The sequence below is a fragment of the Brachyhypopomus gauderio genome, chromosome 1, assembly GCF_052324685.1.
Source record: "Brachyhypopomus gauderio isolate BG-103 chromosome 1, BGAUD_0.2, whole genome shotgun sequence".
Classification (NCBI taxonomy): Eukaryota; Metazoa; Chordata; class Actinopteri; order Gymnotiformes; family Hypopomidae; genus Brachyhypopomus; species Brachyhypopomus gauderio.
Genome location: NC_135211.1, coordinates 5,066,050 through 5,083,400, shown reverse-complemented (window position 1 = coordinate 5,083,400; position 17,351 = coordinate 5,066,050). Strand labels below are relative to the sequence as shown.

Genomic DNA, 17,351 nt, shown 5'->3' with positions numbered 1-17,351 from the left:
GGCGCCACTGGTGAATCTGCCAATCATGGTGTTCTCTGGCTGTAAGCACAAGCCCCACTTGTGGACGTCATGCCCTCATACCACCCTCATGGAGTCTGTTTCTGACTGTTTCTGTTTGAGCAGAAACATGGATATTAATGGCCTGCTGTAGGTTGTTTTGCAGGGCTCTTGCATTGCTCTTCCTGTTCCTCCTTGCACAAAGGAGGAGTTAGCAGTCCTGCTGCTGGGTTGTTGCCCTCCTACGGCCCCCTCCGTGTCTCCTGGTGTACTGGCCTATCTCCTGGTATCTGCTCCATGCTGTGATGACAGACACAGGAAACCTTCTTGCCACAGCTCGCATTGACGTGCCATCCTGGATGAGCTGCACTACCTGAGAAACCATCACCAGTAGGGGAGGAGCTAATGAGGAGAGGTATACCATCATCAGTAGGGGAGGAGCTAATGAGGAGAGTTATACCATCATCAGTAGGGGATGAGTTAATGAGGACAGATAGAATGTCATCATTAAATATATTTTCTAGTTCATTGTAAAATCATTTGATGGGTTAATGTATTCATATGTGAAAGCACCTTTGGGTCAGTTTATTATAGGTTTGTACTATGCACTAACAATATTGAACCTGCTTGCATTCAGCCATCTACAAACTGAAACATTCCAACAACCAATTATACACTATTTAATTTATACACATAAATAAAATAGTAAATACACTCTGCTGTATTTAATTACACAGATCAGGCATTGTTAAATAATAAAATATGCTTTGCTGTTTTGCTTACTATATAATATTTGTTTAATAATACTGACTGCAGATATCAATCAAGAAACAGACTGTAAGAACCACCGGCCTGTGTCATACTCTGGGTGGCGCTATTTCATACATATGTACATACATAAAAATCGATTTAGTTGATTTTATTTCATTCATTGTGTTAATTGAGAAAAACAAACTATTAACATTTCTACAAACACATCTCTAAACACATCAATTAACACATCTTCTGTTTTCTAAACCATTCTTACTTTGCATTTCCCCACACCTGCCTAAAACCTTAACCTAAACCTTAATATAAACATATTATATTGTGTATATATTGTATAATATATAAAACAAATGACTAGTCCATGAATTCAGAAGACTTCATACTTGCAAATCCTCCTTTATAAGTCTGGGGTTATCTTTTACTCTGTACCTGATAAAGTTAATGAAGTTATCTAAGTTAGTAAAGTAGGGATTTTCCACTGTTCTCTCCTCCAGTTCAGGAAAAGTCCAGTTTCAACACCAGTCCAGTTTAGACTGGAGGATCTTCAGAGACTCAGTGGAGGTCTGTTTATACACATCACTGATTATCTACGGAAGATCACATCTGAATAAAACATCACTGATTTACTGAAGACGCAATCACACAGAACAGTGCCAAAGTCACACAGTCACACATGACAGTGACACAATCACACAGGACAGTTACAGAATCACACAGGATAGTTACAGACACACAGCATATCTGGACACCGTCAGTCACCCAGCACAGGAAATACATACAGAGTCAAATAGGGGTCCATTGTCAGCTGTGCAAGCGCTATACTATATGCACGCACTATATATGACTGAAGCACTCAGTCAGATGGGAGCATGCTCACAATGGAAGCAGATGAGGTGTCATAGCAACACAAGATCAACCACTAAGCACTAGGTCGACCCTTTAACCAATGAGGAACCAGAAATGCTCTGGTAGTAGAACTGTAGATATTTGATCCCAGCTGGCCGTGGGGAATGATTACAGGAGACGCCCATAACCTCAACCCCAAAACTCCTATTGAGGAGATCAAAGCATCATCCTCAAGGTGACCAAGCCAGTGTGCTACCAGCACAGAGAACCTCAATGACTAAACATGTCAGGGGAAAGGGCTGACATAATTAAAACTGTTAAAAACGTCTCTTCCAACTAAGGAAGAGTGATGAGGACACAAGAGTGTGAAGACAGAGCTCAAGACTGTAGAGAGGAGGAATAGAAGCAGTGGCAGAGCAAGACTTTGTTTTCAAAGGGTGGCCAAAGGGTGAGCAAGGCTTTATCAGAGGGGTCCATATACAAATGATGGACGAAAGGAAACAAACATTTTCTCACACACACTCAAATTAAAATTGGACATGGCAAGTTTTTGTTAAATAAACAAACAAGACGTTAAACGACACCATGGAACAGTGAACATGTAAATGTAAACTCAGAGCCCAGAATATGACTAAAAACTAATTCTCAAAAATAAATCAATAAAACTTAATATGACATAGCCTACTAGGGTTGCCACCCTTCACAAATTAAAATAAGACACGCTCACCACAGGCCGTGACCAACATGACCCAAATGCCAGACTCGCATTTAATGTTGTGTTTTTTTGTAAAGGGGTGATAAAGAAAGCAATTCAATACTTTTTTTTTTACTTTACAAAAAATAAAGTGCAATGAACTTTTAAAATATAAACTAAAGAAGTTGAGAACTGAATGTAACGGTATATAACTTAAAATAAAAAAGGTGTAAATGTGTGCAAATATGTAAACATTTTTGTAAGAGTTACATCCTGCAGACTCTCTATGTGAACCCTGGGGACATTTTTACCTAAAGAGGAAACGCTTTCATTATGGGGACGTGGTGCAGTGTCGGTGTAGCAGAAGACACTCCTCCCTGAGTGCTGTGGACATGGAAGTGAGGAGGACCAGACAGTACTCCATCTCACTGCACACAGCAGCAACACCAACACCTACATGTGCAGAGTGAAATGGGGGGAGATCATGATGGAGGAACAGATCGACATCACTGGTAATGACACTACTGAACTCTCATAACACTCAGGAGTTGTTTGAGTCCATTTATAATAACTTAAAATGTGCTGTTGTCACGATGAGGGAGGGGAAGCTGAGAGAGCTGTGTGAACACAACATTTAATACACAACAAACACGCGACATTCACCATGACGACGACGACACGCGACATTCACCATGACGACGACGACGACGACACGCGACATTCACCATGACGACAACACGCGACATTCACCATGACGCATACATGCGTGTTTAATGTCCTCTTCACTTCACTTCCAGATCACACTAGAAGACCAGCAGTCATTAAAGTAGTATGAATGATGCATAATTCAAAAAGGCCTGGATGTGAATATGAGGGACCTGTCCTGATCTCTGGTCCTCTTGATCTTTTTGCTTTTCAAGTTCATTGATAATGGTGAGAGACTAGCCATATAATAGCCCATAATATCATGATTATACATCAGTATAAATCTAATAAAACCACATTAGCTCCCCTCACTCGAGACAGGGAGAGGTCGACCCGGGGAGACCGTTGTCCTGTATAGTGTGTTCTATGAAGGACTTTGTATTTTAGACATTTCTTATTGTACTAGGCAAAAAGTGATATATCAGAGAGTTGGGATAAAGGCGTCGATGTAGATACAGATCACCTGATTAGAACAGCCATGGTGTGACGCTTGTGTCGCGGTACAGTTGACCATTAACGTAGAGTTTGTCCACTGAGATTACTGCCCGGGAGCCTCCTTGAATGAAACTCCTGCGGATGGGGAACAGGACCTTGCGTCGCGCCAGGATCTCCTTGGGGAACTGGTCGTTGATACTGAAGTCCGTTCCTTTCAGCTTTTAGCATTGATGCTAATGTTATATAGGAAATCCCATATCATTGCTAGTGGAAATTAGCATGATAGCGTTGCATCACTGATAAATGTTGTGATCTAAACAGCAGGCTGGAAAAGGAGATATGGATGTCTATTCTGGGTTTCTTGAAGTGGAATGTCCATTCCGGGTGTCGTGAAGTGCGACTCTGGAACAGAAAGAAGAGATTATTGTAATGATATTCAGTTAATGATGTAATTTAATTGTAACACTAGGGGTCACTAGTGAGATAACGTTAGTTGAGCAGAACATGTATAGAGAGTGGTAAAGAAAGCACGTTGAGCAAGCTAGTAATAAAACAAGACAAGTTTACTAAAGTGTCTATCTATTGTATTAAGAACAAATACAATATCAATACATGGTACCAGGAGTGAATCGTAAAGAAAGCGACTTTTTTTTTTTTTTTTAAATAATGGCCCACCTCCACCCCCCCATCTTTGGAGGACAACTTTGTTTTTATGTACAGTTCAAATGACAATTATAGCAATTATAACCATATGCAAAGTGATAATTATTGGGGTTAGGTGGACCAAGAAAAGAGGGGGAGAGAAAGAATAAAAAGGGAAAAGACAGAAGGGCAGGGGAAAAAAAAATAAATACATAAATAATAAATTATATATAAAGAAATAAAGAAAAAAAAACCAACCAGCTCGAATGCCCACAGCAAAGTAAAGCAGAAAGTGTACCAAAGACATTTAGCACAAATGACGTGATGTATGTGTGAGTGTGTGTTTATGTGTAACCTAGTTGTGCAACATAGGATAAATGTACGGAATGTACTTACCAGCAAGGATAGAAAGCTGCGACAACCTCTGGCCTCCCCCAGAGGCCAGAGGTAGGCAGAGAAAGACCCGGGAAAGACCCGGCAGCACTTCCCAGTGACCCTCGCATGCCCGCCCCCACAGGCGGGAGAGTGAGAACCCCGGACAGCGCCCCCCACAGCCAAGGAGTGCAGGTCCAGGGGAACCAGAGGAAACACACGTAAACCCTCACACATATACACCTACACGCACATTCATGAATGAATGAATGAATGTTCGATTTATATAGCGCCTTTCCAAATTCCCAAGGCGCTGTACAATTTAACACAGGTACAAGTCACAGACAACCAATCACACACCGGCGAGAAGCGGCAGCCAATACCTCTACCGGGATCCACAGCCCCCTGGGGGACTGAATGGGGTGCAAGAAGGGGAGAGAGGACAGACCCTAGTGGCAGAGCACCATCCACCACTGGACATACAAGCACACACACACACACTCAGACACAGACACTACTTTTTATTGAACATAGAGACACAGACACACACTCAGGGAGAATTTTTTGTTGACTGCCAATTTACTCCATGTTTTTGGACTGTGGGAGGAAACCGGAGATCCCGGAGGAAACCCACGCAAACACGGGGAGAACATGGAAACTCCACTCAGATAGGGACTTGAACCCAAGACCCCAGTGCTGAGAGGCAAACGTGCTAACCACCAAGCCACCGTGCTGCCCAATTCATTCCATTCATCCCAACATGACTTCCTCCACACATCTGACCACACCCATATACACTCTTGCGCACATGGGCCTACCCCCAAATGTGCCCACACCCCAATATATACACACACATACACCCCAACATGTACTCATTCACCTACCTGTATAAAAAGATAGGACAAAGACACACATCCAAACTAACACCCTCCGCGGCGGGGGCAAATGGCTGGACCAGCAAGGATCGGTAGTAGTTTCCAGGACGCCACCAGCCCGGCCCCGCGCCCGCGACCCACCCCCGCCCCGGCAGGGAGCAGGAAACAGGTGGAGGAAGGCCTTCCCACCCCTCCACCCCCAGTGCTGTGTTGTGTGTAGGTGTTGGTGTATGTGTATGTGTGGTAGTGTGTGATACTATGGTGCTGTTAAAATTGAGGGGACAGGTGTTGGGACCAACGTGGACAAAGCCGCGGCCCATTGGCCAGTGTTCGTCCACACCGTCCCCTCAAAGGCCCTCAATGTCTAAGGTGCAGTAAAAACTGAGGGACAGACAGTGGTGAGGAGACGGGTGAACCATGGCAGCAGCCCCACCTCGTCAACCTCTGGTTACACGCCTGCCCCCCAGGATCCTAAATGTACAAGGACTGTGTGCGTGCGTGCGTGTGTGTATATGTGTGGGGGGTGGGTGGGTGGAAATGCGTAGGTCCAGAGGAAATGGTCCTCTGGAAGAGGAGAGCCAGCTAGCTGGCTCATTGAGCACTGAGCTTCACTGCCCCACCGACTCGAGGCAGGGAGCGGTCGACCAGGAGAGACCGGGCGGGCAGCTCCCTCCGTCACCGCATCCAAGCCCAGATCCCCACCGCCCCCACCACAGAGAACAGCCGGTCTGGACATCCACATACACCTAAACACATTCTCTTCTGCATACGTATACACCCGCACATTCATTCCGGGTCCCGCCACCTGGCCCCGCAGGGGAGGCCAGCCACCCCCCTTGGGGTCAGCACCTGCTCCCCCCGCACCCCCGGCCCCGCACCCCAGAGCCCAGAGGCAGCGCCATCCAAGGACCCCCCCCACCGCCCGCCAGGACAAACACACAAACATCCCAGGTCGGCAGCCCCGGCCCCCCAGCCCAGAAAGCGGCCGGCACGAGCAGTCCCCCCGGAGTCGACCCCCAGCCACCAACCGGCCACCCAGGAGTTGTGGCCCCAGCCAGCCTCCCCGACTAGCTAATGGAACTGATCAGTGGGAACCAAAGAGAGTTAAATTCTTCCAACTGGTCTATAGAGGAAGCAGACATTCTCTCCAGACAGATGTGATCAAGTAATAAGTTTTTGTAATGAGTAATTTGCAGGTCCTTTTTTGCTTTCCAATTGATAAGAATGGTTTTCTTGGCGATGCATAGGGCAGTAAGAACTATGTGTGATGTGTTTGCCTCTATAGTCAGTTCACTGACGTCTCCTAGGATGCACAGTCTGGGTGAAGTTGGGATGTAGCATTTAAACCACGTGGACAAGTCTACACATACCTTCTGCCAGAATTCCTGGACAGGCCTACAGTCCCATATAGCATGCATATAGTGATCAATTACATTGCCTGTACAGTGGGTGCATATGTTTGACTGTGCTAGGCCCATTTGGAACATCCTTTGTCCTGTATAATGTGTTCTATGAAGGACTTTGTATTGTATAAGTTGTAAGTTGGGGCTTTTAATAAAGATATTGATAAGTTTGTTTCAGGAAACCCACCCCTGTTCATTTACTGGACTTTAAAACAATTGCAACATATTTATTTCACAACCCAAGCATTTTATCTCTATGCATATGAAATCTCAAAACATCAGTACTTATCGCAGAACATGACCACAATGTGACTTTCAGGGCAGTATGGGGCCTTATGCGGCAGGGGTGTGGGGGGCTACCTCGGCCTTCTCCAAGTCCAGGTGTTTGCTGATGGTGGAGACCAGGCAGCACAGACACTCCAGACTCTCCTCAACGTGCTTCTTCAGTAGCTTCACCACACAACCATGCATGGTGGACTCTGACAGCATCTTCAGCTTGAACAGCTCACCAAATGAATATGATGTTGCCAAGGGAACGGTGGCGAGCCTTGTCCTTGGCCTCGTCCTTCAGCCTCTGACCCTCCTCTTCTTGGGCGGAGACAACAAACAGGAAGTCAGGTCAGACACTGAGCAGTGACTTATTGTGTAATAACGAGGGCTGTGTGTACTGTGCGTCTCAGGTACTACAGTTAAGTTCTGATTGGGCTCATCATCACATTTAGACCTAAAGGTGCTACTCAGTCATGGTTTTAAGTAGAAATGGATGGGCCTGGGCCATACAAAACCCTAGAGCCCTGCAGAACTAATAGTGGGGTTTTCACCACAACACAATGTTGGCCCTGATCTTCTGCTCAGACAGTGAGTGTAGTGCTGAGCTACAACCAATGAGAACACAAGAAAGGGAATGAGGGGAAACCCTGCTGAGGTGTGGTACAGCATCCACACATGTTCCTGCTTTACCTTCATTCATATTATACACTAATGTTATACATATACATTGTTGTCTGTAGTTTGTTGGTGTTCTCAGATACTTCCAATTCACAATGACACCACTAAAAATAGACCAGGATAGATCCAGCAGGGCTGATATTTTACTGGATCTATGACAGTGAGTCTGAAACACCTGAACTCAATCATTACAGGTGTCCATATACTTTTGGACATAGTGTGTGTGTGTGTTTGTGTGTACCTTATCCAGGACCACAGTGCATGGTTTATTCATCCTGGCACTGATGAACTGGAGCCCCAGCAGAAACTCTCGGACATATTTCTTCTTCTCTTCTGGGTTCAGGGGATCAGGGAGGACCAGATCAGTAACACAGTACACAAACATACCAACAACCAACCAAGCTTAACACCAACCTATTAGCTTTGTAAAATTTGTAAGACAAAAGCCAACGTTTTCTAACTTAATAACGTGATTAACATTTAATTTATTTAATTACAGGTATTTGAAACTTTAGCATGTTGGGATGAAGTACATTTTTGTGGCACTGATACAAGGACATAAGATCACCGATATCTTCAGCTACCATTAGCTAGCATTAACTAGCATTAGCTAATCACGTGTCATGTGGCAAGAGGGAAGTCTCAAACATTCTTGCTTTGTAAAACATATTTTTCCTCCTATGACCAAGTGTAGCAAACTCTCTCTTTTTTCCTCCTACCCTCTTTGTACTGCTCTGTGGGCATGGCTGGAGTGGGGTCCTGTGGTCGGATTTTGGAGCTTGTGGCTTCTGGCTGTGGGGGTGTTGATCAGAAGTCTGGAGGGGGTCAGTCAACCATGGAAAAAAGCCAATGCCTACACAGGTGTCCATAGGCAAAGGTGAACCTCCCTAAAACCCTCGACAGTTACACAGCACAATCAAGTGAAACTCTGGGCACCATCTAATATGGTCTTGGTTCTACCCTTCTGGGACTACACTGACACTACAGCCTTAAGTACTGAATTATCTCTCACTGAAAATCAGATTTTTTTTGTTTGCATAGTCTTTTCAGTGTGGTAATAGTTTTAATAGATCCCTAACTCAAACTGACTTCCATGTACCAATAAGAAATATACTCCAACCCCACCATCATAGGGAGTTTTTCCTTGCCACTGTCGCCTTTGGCTTGCTCATTAGGGATCTGGACCCATACGATTGTAAAGCTGCTTTGTGACAACATGTGTTGTGAAAAGCGCTATATTAATAAATTTGACTTTGACTAATGGGATGGCTCATGAATATTCATGTTGCTGCTTTAAAACGTGCTTTGAGCATATATCAGCAATACCACTGTTCCTTCCCCAACGTAGTTGAATAACTTGTTCGCTGGACTTCTAACATGCTGTTGTTGACAGTTTAATAGTTTAAGGACTAAAAAAAGATCAGGCGGAGTGGAGATGTACCTAATGCATTACAATGTGATGAATTCATAGTTGTCTGTGTAAAGTAGGATATCTTTTCTATAACTGTATAAAACTGTTACCATAATGTTGTTTTATAAGAATTTTAGCTAAATTGTCAAAACAAGTCCACAACACACCTGGAAGGAGAAAATATTTGTGGTACAGCCCAGTTCAGAATGAGGTGTCTGCTTCAGTCAGGAAGCCAGTATGCTTTAGTGTTACCTGTGGGGGTGCAGAGGCTGTGTCCTCCAGAAATCATCTCCTCTGTGATGTCCCTCCCACCCTGATTAGGGTCTTGAATCCTTATCTAAAGGTGGGGAGGGAGAGAGAGAGAGAGAGAGAGAGAGAGAGGGTTGTACTATTCTTTCTTACTCTTTTGCTTTAGCCCTTCATTAATGATCAGTAATATTTTTTAAGATTATATATGTATATGTACGCATGTGTAACAGTGCAGCGAGGGGAAACAGGTTCAAGTGAGAGTCAAAGTTCATGCAACAAACCCAACCAGGTGTTGCATTACTCTTTGAAGTGTCAGTTACTGGATATTGTCAATAATGATCCCCCAATAATAACCCTCACCCACCTACAAATCAAACTCAACATACAAGTCCACCTCAATAAAAGAAGCACTGTTAATACAGCAGCAGTATAACACCTGATTGTAATATCAGAGGTTTAGAGGCATCCTAATTACTGAAGTCACTTCACTGCAGTGTCAGCCCTGTAGACATTAAGTCTTCCATGCAATAGTCATGGTATAACAAATTGACAAAGACCATCATTGGAGCTACAGAAAACTCCACCATATAACATTATGATTCACAAGACTACATGTCAGCACCATCTTATTGAAGTCCACAGGTTCTGCAGAATCATAACGTCCAACACTTGCTGAGCATCACCAGAGAAGTTTATGACAAGACTCACATTGGCACCTTGTCTGTCGCCATAGAGACTGAAGACGGTGGCAATTGAATTACCTGTTTATAATAAATTACCTGTTTGCGTCCCCATTTGGTGGGGGTGGCTGGTTGCTGTGGGGGCAGAGCCTGCTGTTGCAGGGGGACAAGGATCATGACCAGGGGCTGGGCGGGGTAGTACATGAACTGGGGCTGGGCGGGGTATTATGCTCCAGATACAACACATGATGAGAACTGAACGTTAGCGCACATGCACCAGCTTTGACACACAAACACACTTTTGCCTTCAGATGGTACTATTCACAGAAAGACACAACGGTTTGTGGGCATACCGACAGTGCCAGACACTTTCATACATAAGTAACAATTAGACATTCAGACAGACGGTCCATCCAGCGCTCCATACTCCGCCCCATACTCCGCTATGATATAACATATCTGCCGTGTTTAAAATTAATAACATAAAACGGTTAACTAGTGTGTCGTGAAGAACACAAATAAATAACAGCGGTTACAAGATTGACTTTGCAGATAGCTAAGCTAGCTAGCGTGCTAGCCCGTTTCCACGGGCCTTGAATCCCAGTCTGGTTGACGTGTCACCCCAGTAAAACCACCTTCCACAAAGTCTAATCAGCTAAAACGTATAATATGTACAATAACACAACAGCGCTGGGATTGTAAAATGTGGAAGTAGCTTGCTACAGTAGGTTAAGTATACTTAATCTATACTTAATTATTTTGTTAGCTAGGATCCAGAGTTCCAGGCTGTCCAGGCGTAGTAAACACTCTCAAATCTCCTCTACGGTGTTATCATTTAATACATTTTCTAGCTTAGCTGATCATATAATATACAAAACACAGAACTTAAAAGTAAACTATCTTAACACTTCAATGCTCTGATGAAGTAAATGCCAAAAGAATTGATGCAAGCTCCGCTGTCCTCACCTGTGCGTTGTCCCACCTGCTCAGATGAATGTTTTCTGCCCAGCCAACTACCTGCTAACAGAAGATATATAGAGATAAAATCCTACCGCTCCTAATGCAGGAGATCTATATGTAACTATATATAATGTACACATTTACTGCAAAATGTGTTTCTTCTAAGTTGACTGAGCAATGAAACAATGCGGACTAACGTAGTACTAATAGGGTTGGTCACTCGGACCTTCATACAACTGATGACCGCGCTGAAAACCGCTCTGAAAACGCCGTTTTACGGCGCTTTTGTGTCCATCCAAACGCGTTAAACGGCGTTTTGTAGTTTGCCAATGAGCAATAGAGTTTAACTTTATCGACCAAGCGATCGCTGCTTAATAATTCGTCCAGAAACGCTTCCGTTGAGTTGTGACTGGATTTCGTTTCTGAATGTGCAGCGTTTCCTAAATAGTGTAGCTACGCGATGTCACTTTCCGAAAACGCTTTTTGGTTGCATCGTACAGGTTTAGTCTTCTTGCAGTTCATTTATCACAAAATTTATATGCATCAACTTCAAATCTTTGTCAATGATTTCACTTAATTTTCTTATAAATTCAAGGTGATCGCTTGCATTTGGTTAAATATGGTTAGCTAGTAAACATCATATCTTATTGAGTTTGTCTTATCTTAGTAAGTTTTACGATATACGAATAATGTATGAGGTGAATATTTAAACAGTTAAGCACTCTTGTTAATCATAAACCGATCAGCATCTGGAGCTAATAATTGGATAGAACTGTATATCTGCATCTGAAGTCAGCGCATATAATTTTAATTAAACTACAGATAGAAAATAGATCTATACATGTTTTATCGGAAGGGGTCACAAAATTCAGTGTTAATGATTGTGTTTCTTTGTATATTAGGCTTCTTCACCCCCAGGAAACGCGTAAAAAGCCTTGAAATGCACACATCGCAGATGTGGAAGATTTTCTCATATCAAATTAAAAATGAAACGTGTTTACAGCCAATCATTTGTTATATGTTCATTCTATACCACATTTAGTGCCACAATGTATTAAATCAATACAATTTCAATAGTTTTACCAGTAATAAAGCTAGCCCTATAGCCGATTAAAAACACACAGTGGCTCATGTTAAAAAATCCAAAAGTGAACGGTGTTCTGTCAGTTTGCCATGTTTTGTTAAAATGTCTTGCAGTGTACAAAGCAGATGTTTTGTGAAGTGTAGAAGGTTTAAGCAGCTGTTTCGAATGTTCAATAAATAAAATAATTTTGTCTTTGGAGCTCAATAATTGCAAAAATAAAAAAGTAATACAAATACTGTGTGTGCGAGTGTGTGAGAGAGAGAAAGATCGAGAAAGAGAAAGATCGAGAAAGATCGAGAGAGAGTTACGTCATTATACGTGTATGACGTCATCGAAACGGCTCTATAAAAGGCCCAGCTGTCGCCATTGATACAACCATTACGGTCAGGACGCGAACTGGACACAGCGAGTGACAGATTACTATTGTCATTTCTACATTATTATCAAGGTCTTCATTCTCCAATATCAAAGGTAGGTCTAAAAATTCTTAAGGTAAACCAGTGGGACACTGCTAGGCTATATGATAAGATTGTGTAAAATATTTCCATTATAAGAAGCTTGGAGAGTATACACAGAGTAGAGTATGTATGCTCCTGTACAGTATGTAACCGCCTTAGGAGAAGTGAAACTGGATATCCGTTAATGTATTTATAAATTGTTTAAAATATGTACCTATGTGTGGTGGCGGCACGACTGCCGAGCTGTGGGCGGCCCCCGGTCGTTGGTCCTACCCACCCTGCTGGGCAACCGGCCAGTTCAACTAGCCCGCCTGCAGGCGGTGTGAGCCGATCTGAGCGGTGGATTCGTCCCCCTCGCCGGTTGGACGTTTTTGTGAATTCTGGGGGGGCGTGTGTAGCGACTACTACTGAATTCCCTAACGGACAGGCACTTGGCCACTCAAGGCGTCTTAGCCCTTTAAGTGACACTGGGGGAGGTCTAATATTATTTTCTTAAATAAGATTTGTACTATGCATTTAGTGGAATACTGATCAATATATATTATATGGCTGGAAAAGCCCTATATTATCACACTTCTTCCACACATTTGTGCGTTTAATACAGCACAAAGCGCTTAACGTACAGACTCCGTTCAACCTGCGTTTCGAAGGTCTCGATGCTGTGATTTGTGCTATGTGGTTTTTGAGTCGATAGTACGGTGGCTCTGAAAGCCCATCGCGATGCAAGCGGAAAACGCGCTGCAAATGCTTTAAAATGACAACACGTGCGCTACATTTCGGAAACGCGCTGCAAATTCAGTAACGCTGCAAAACCTGCCACAACACAACGGAAGTGTTTCTGGTCGAATTATTTTTTGCAGGGACTCTGCACGTTTTTAGCCATAACCAACAGTTGTGTTATACAGTTTCTCATTACGTTGAACGGGATTTAAGGTCTTTATGTGTAGTTGGCTAGCTACATTTAAAGAGCGTTAATAATTCCCCAAGCTAGCTATTTAGAAATTAATTTGTGTTAAATGGGATTTTTAAATCAGGGTTTTTAAGCTTTGGTTTCTGTCTAAATACCTAGCTAGCGAACTAAAATCAAGAGTTGTGTTAGACTGTAATCACTTTCATACACACTGCACACCTTCATGCACACGCACAGACACATACCCAAAGAGGTGTTCTTCAACTACAGACACACATTATGCACACACATTACTCGCATTACATTAGGGCACACCTTTTCAAGCCCTATTAGTATGATTAGGAAATGCTAATCTAGTTATTGATCTGTACTTCTTGTACTGTTTAAAACTCTGAATTTATGTGTTCAGATTAAGGGAATGTTACATTCATTAGGTCACATTTAGAGATATAATTTAGTGTGTATTAGTAAACTAAAATGTAAGGTATTTTGTGTTTATTTTTCTCAGTAGAAAATCAGTCATAATGATGAATATGAGTAAAGAAAAAAGCAGCCACCACTTCCCTGTAATTGCTGCAGTGCCACAGAGGAAGAGGAAGGAACGCCCGGTCTCCCAGAACTTAATCATGTTTGGCAAGGCCTTAAGATTGCCACCACTGGTGAACACTCCTGGAAATCAGGGTGGCAGAACAAGGCATCTTCCTTTCGTCCAAGACAAGCAGCAGACTATGTTCCCTCCCCTGGTCAGCAGGAACAATAAGACTCCAGACATTTCTGGGCAATTTGTCGTTCACAACAAGCTGCCCTCAAAGATTGTAAAATCCTCCAAGTCTGGTGGGACCCAGAACATGAGGGACGTCCCAGTAATGGTGGAGGACAAGCCCAGACAACCAACCTGCCTCCCTCCACTGCTCATCAGGAGGGCAGCTCTGCATAAGGCAGAGCGTAGAGCTGTGAGCTCAGCTCCACCTCGTCCCTCCCGGGTGCTGCAGCTCAACAAGGACCCTGTGCCCCTGGACCACCGACCCTGGCGGTAAACTCCAGAGGCAGGTCAAGTGCCAGGCTGGACAGACTGTCTCCAAGCAGCCTGGAGACAAAGGAACATGGAGCACAAAGCTCATCCATCTGAATGTGCCAAGCCCTGTTCCTATAGTGGTCTCTGGACTTCAAGGTGCGCAGGTCCTGGTGTCCCAGACCCCAAGGAAGGGAAGTTCAGAGGGTCAAGGTAAGAGTCACAACATTACTATATCAAATACACTCAGTGACTGCTTTGTGATTTTTATTTTTATTTTTTTACTAAACACTTTGTACAGTTATAGGTATACATGTTGTGTCCTGCTGCAACCCAATCCTGATTGTTAGGGTGTTTCTTAATTCACTGTGTTCTTTTCCACACCAGGGTGCTCTACAGCCTGCACAGGTGAAATGAAGGTGCTGCACCTGCTCATCAACCTGATATCGTCTGACATCCAGCATTACACATACTGGCATATATCAGTTCTTCGTAATTATCTTTAAATAAAAGCATTTTAAATGTGTGCATGTATCCTAACAATTTCCTTGTCTCACACACACACAGTTCTGTACAACACACATTACATTTAGTTTCAGTAATCAAGTTCCAGTTGAGACTGTTGGTGGCTCCTGTCAACTGATTCAGTAATATCCACTACATAAATACTGAGTAGAGACCATCACACTGACATGTGAATGAGCAGGAGAGAGTGTAACATACTGACACAGGGGGGCAATAGAGTTCACTGCTCTTCTGGAAAAAAAAATGGCCAAGGTCCCTGGAGGGATTATTGTGATTAAGTGACTCCTACAGTCAGATGTTCATTTACATGTAAATGCCATGTAATACTGGATCTCCACAACCAGTAAAATAGACTTTCAATTATTCCTGTTCTTCATCTTAATTATGTATTCACCTTCATCTAAGGAATCAAACGCCTCAGGGTTTCAAGCTCCCTTATATTCTTCACCATTATCTACAATCTGAAACACTTAGCCTACGTCAACTTTAGACACATTTGCTATCTGTGATTTAAAGACTTGACCAACTGGTTATTTGGTTTAGAAGTGGTTTGTAGGCCAAACCTTTTTATGTTAATTCTGTTTTAGTTTATTTTAAATATTGGTTGCCTAATTGTCATGCAGATATAACAAAGTTGGTGGATTCACCTCACCTTGTCAGTAATGCTAGTGAAATGCCAGATTATGCCATAACCCTTGCAAATATAAATATACTGTTCAAAAAAATAAAGGGAACACTAAAATAACACATCCTAGTAGAAAATCTATTCATTACATAGTGGAATGTGTTGAGAACAAACTAACATAAAAATTATCAATGTAAATCAAAATTATCCCATGGAGGTCTGGATTTGGAATCATACTCAAAATACAAGTGGAAAATCAAATGACAGGCTGATCAAACTTTAGTTGAAATTCCTCAAGACAAGTTAAAATGAGGCTCAGTAGTGTGTGAGGCCTTCACATGCCTGTATGACCTTCGTACAATGCCTGGGGTCCTGATGAGGCTCCTGGGGAATCTCCTCCCAGACCTGGACTAAAGCGTCAGTCAACTAATGGACAGTCTGTGGTGCAACATGCCGTTGGTGAATGGAATGAGACATGATGTCCCAGATGTGCTCAATTGGATTCAGGTCTGGGGAACGGGCAGGCCAGCCCATAGCATCAATGCCTTTATCATGCAGGAACTGCTGACACACTTCAGCTTCTGTCACGTCTGTCACATGCTCTGTGTGAAGCTGCTCTCATCCGTGAAGAGCACAGGGCGCCACTGGTGAATCTGCCAATCATGGTGTTCTCTGGCTGTAAGCACAAGCCCCACTTGTGGACGTCATGCCCTCATACCACCCTCATGGAGTCTGTTTCTGACTGTTTCTGTTTGAGCAGAAACATGGATAATAATGGCCTGCTGTAGGTCGTTTTGCAGGGCTCTGGCATTGCTCTTCCTGTTCCTCCTTGCACAAAGGAGGAGTTAGCGGTCCTGCTGCTGGGTTGTTGCCCTCCTACGGCCCCCTCCGTGTCTCCTGGTGTACTGGCCTATCTCCTGGTATCTGCTCCATGCTGTGATGACAGACACAGGAAACCTTCTTGCCACAGCTCGCATTGACGTGCCATCCTAGATGAGCTGCACTACCTGAGAAACCATCACCAGTAGGGGAGGAGCTAATGAGGAGAGGTATACCATCATCAGTAGGGGAGGAGCTAATGAGGAGAGGTATACCATCATCAGTAGGGGAGGAGCTAATGAGGAGAGTTATACCATCATCAGTAGGGGATGAGTTAATGAGGACAGATAGAATGTCATCATTAAATATATTTTCTAGTTCAGTTTCCTTCTAACTATTCTTAACATTAAAAGATCATTGTAAAATCATTTGATGGGTTAATGTATTCATATGTGAAAGTAGCTTTGGGTCAGTTTATTATAGGTTTGTACTATGCACTAACAATATTGAACCTGCTTGCATTCAGCCATCTACAAACTGACAAATTCCAACAATCAATTATACACTATTTAATTTATACACATAAATAAAATAGTAAATACACTCTGCTGTATTTAATTACACAGATCAGGCATTGTTAAATAATAAAATATGCTTTGCTTACTATATAATATTTGTTTAATAACACTGACTGCAGATATCAATCAAGAAACAGACTGTAAGAACCACCGGCCTGTGTCATACTCTGGGTGGCGCTATTTCATACATATGTACATACATAAATATCGATTTAGAGTTGATTTTATTTCATTCATTGTGTTAATTGAGAAAAACAAACTATTAACATTTCTACAAACACATCTATAAACACATCAATTAACACATCTTCTGTTTTCTAAACCATTCTTACTTTGCATTTCCCCACACCTGCCT

General features: G+C 43.0%; 1 protein-coding gene and 1 long non-coding RNA gene across 3 annotated transcripts; one reads left to right on the top strand and one right to left on the bottom strand.

Annotated features, from left to right (window-relative positions):
• Positions 1 to 1,041: 1,041 nt before the first annotated feature.
• LOC143523260 (uncharacterized) lies at positions 1,042 to 11,412 on the bottom strand. 2 transcript variants are annotated; one of them, XR_013133274.1, is made up of 8 exons: positions 11,212 to 11,412; positions 10,992 to 11,045; positions 10,125 to 10,178; positions 9,349 to 9,433; positions 8,405 to 8,538; positions 7,927 to 8,018; positions 7,098 to 7,325; positions 1,042 to 3,847 (listed from the first exon to the last, which is right to left on the bottom strand). XR_013133274.1 is itself a non-coding variant. In XM_077017693.1 (7 exons), exons 1-6 carry the CDS (start codon positions 11,215 to 11,217, stop codon positions 7,956 to 7,958), a joined length of 396 nt encoding a protein of 131 aa, XP_076873808.1. In that variant the 5' UTR covers positions 11,218 to 11,412; the 3' UTR covers positions 6,644 to 7,325; positions 7,927 to 7,955. The 2 variants fall into 2 exon arrangements, 1 of the variants encoding a protein (XP_076873808.1); XM_077017693.1 differs by lacking the exon at positions 1,042 to 3,847 and having other exon boundaries at positions 6,644 to 7,325.
• A 1,047-nt stretch (positions 11,413 to 12,459) lies between these two features.
• LOC143526532 (uncharacterized) lies at positions 12,460 to 14,975 on the top strand. The gene is made up of 3 exons (XR_013133885.1): positions 12,460 to 12,540; positions 13,946 to 14,662; positions 14,837 to 14,975. It is a non-coding gene; the product is annotated as an uncharacterized LOC143526532 (long non-coding RNA).
• Positions 14,976 to 17,351: the final 2,376 nt, after the last annotated feature.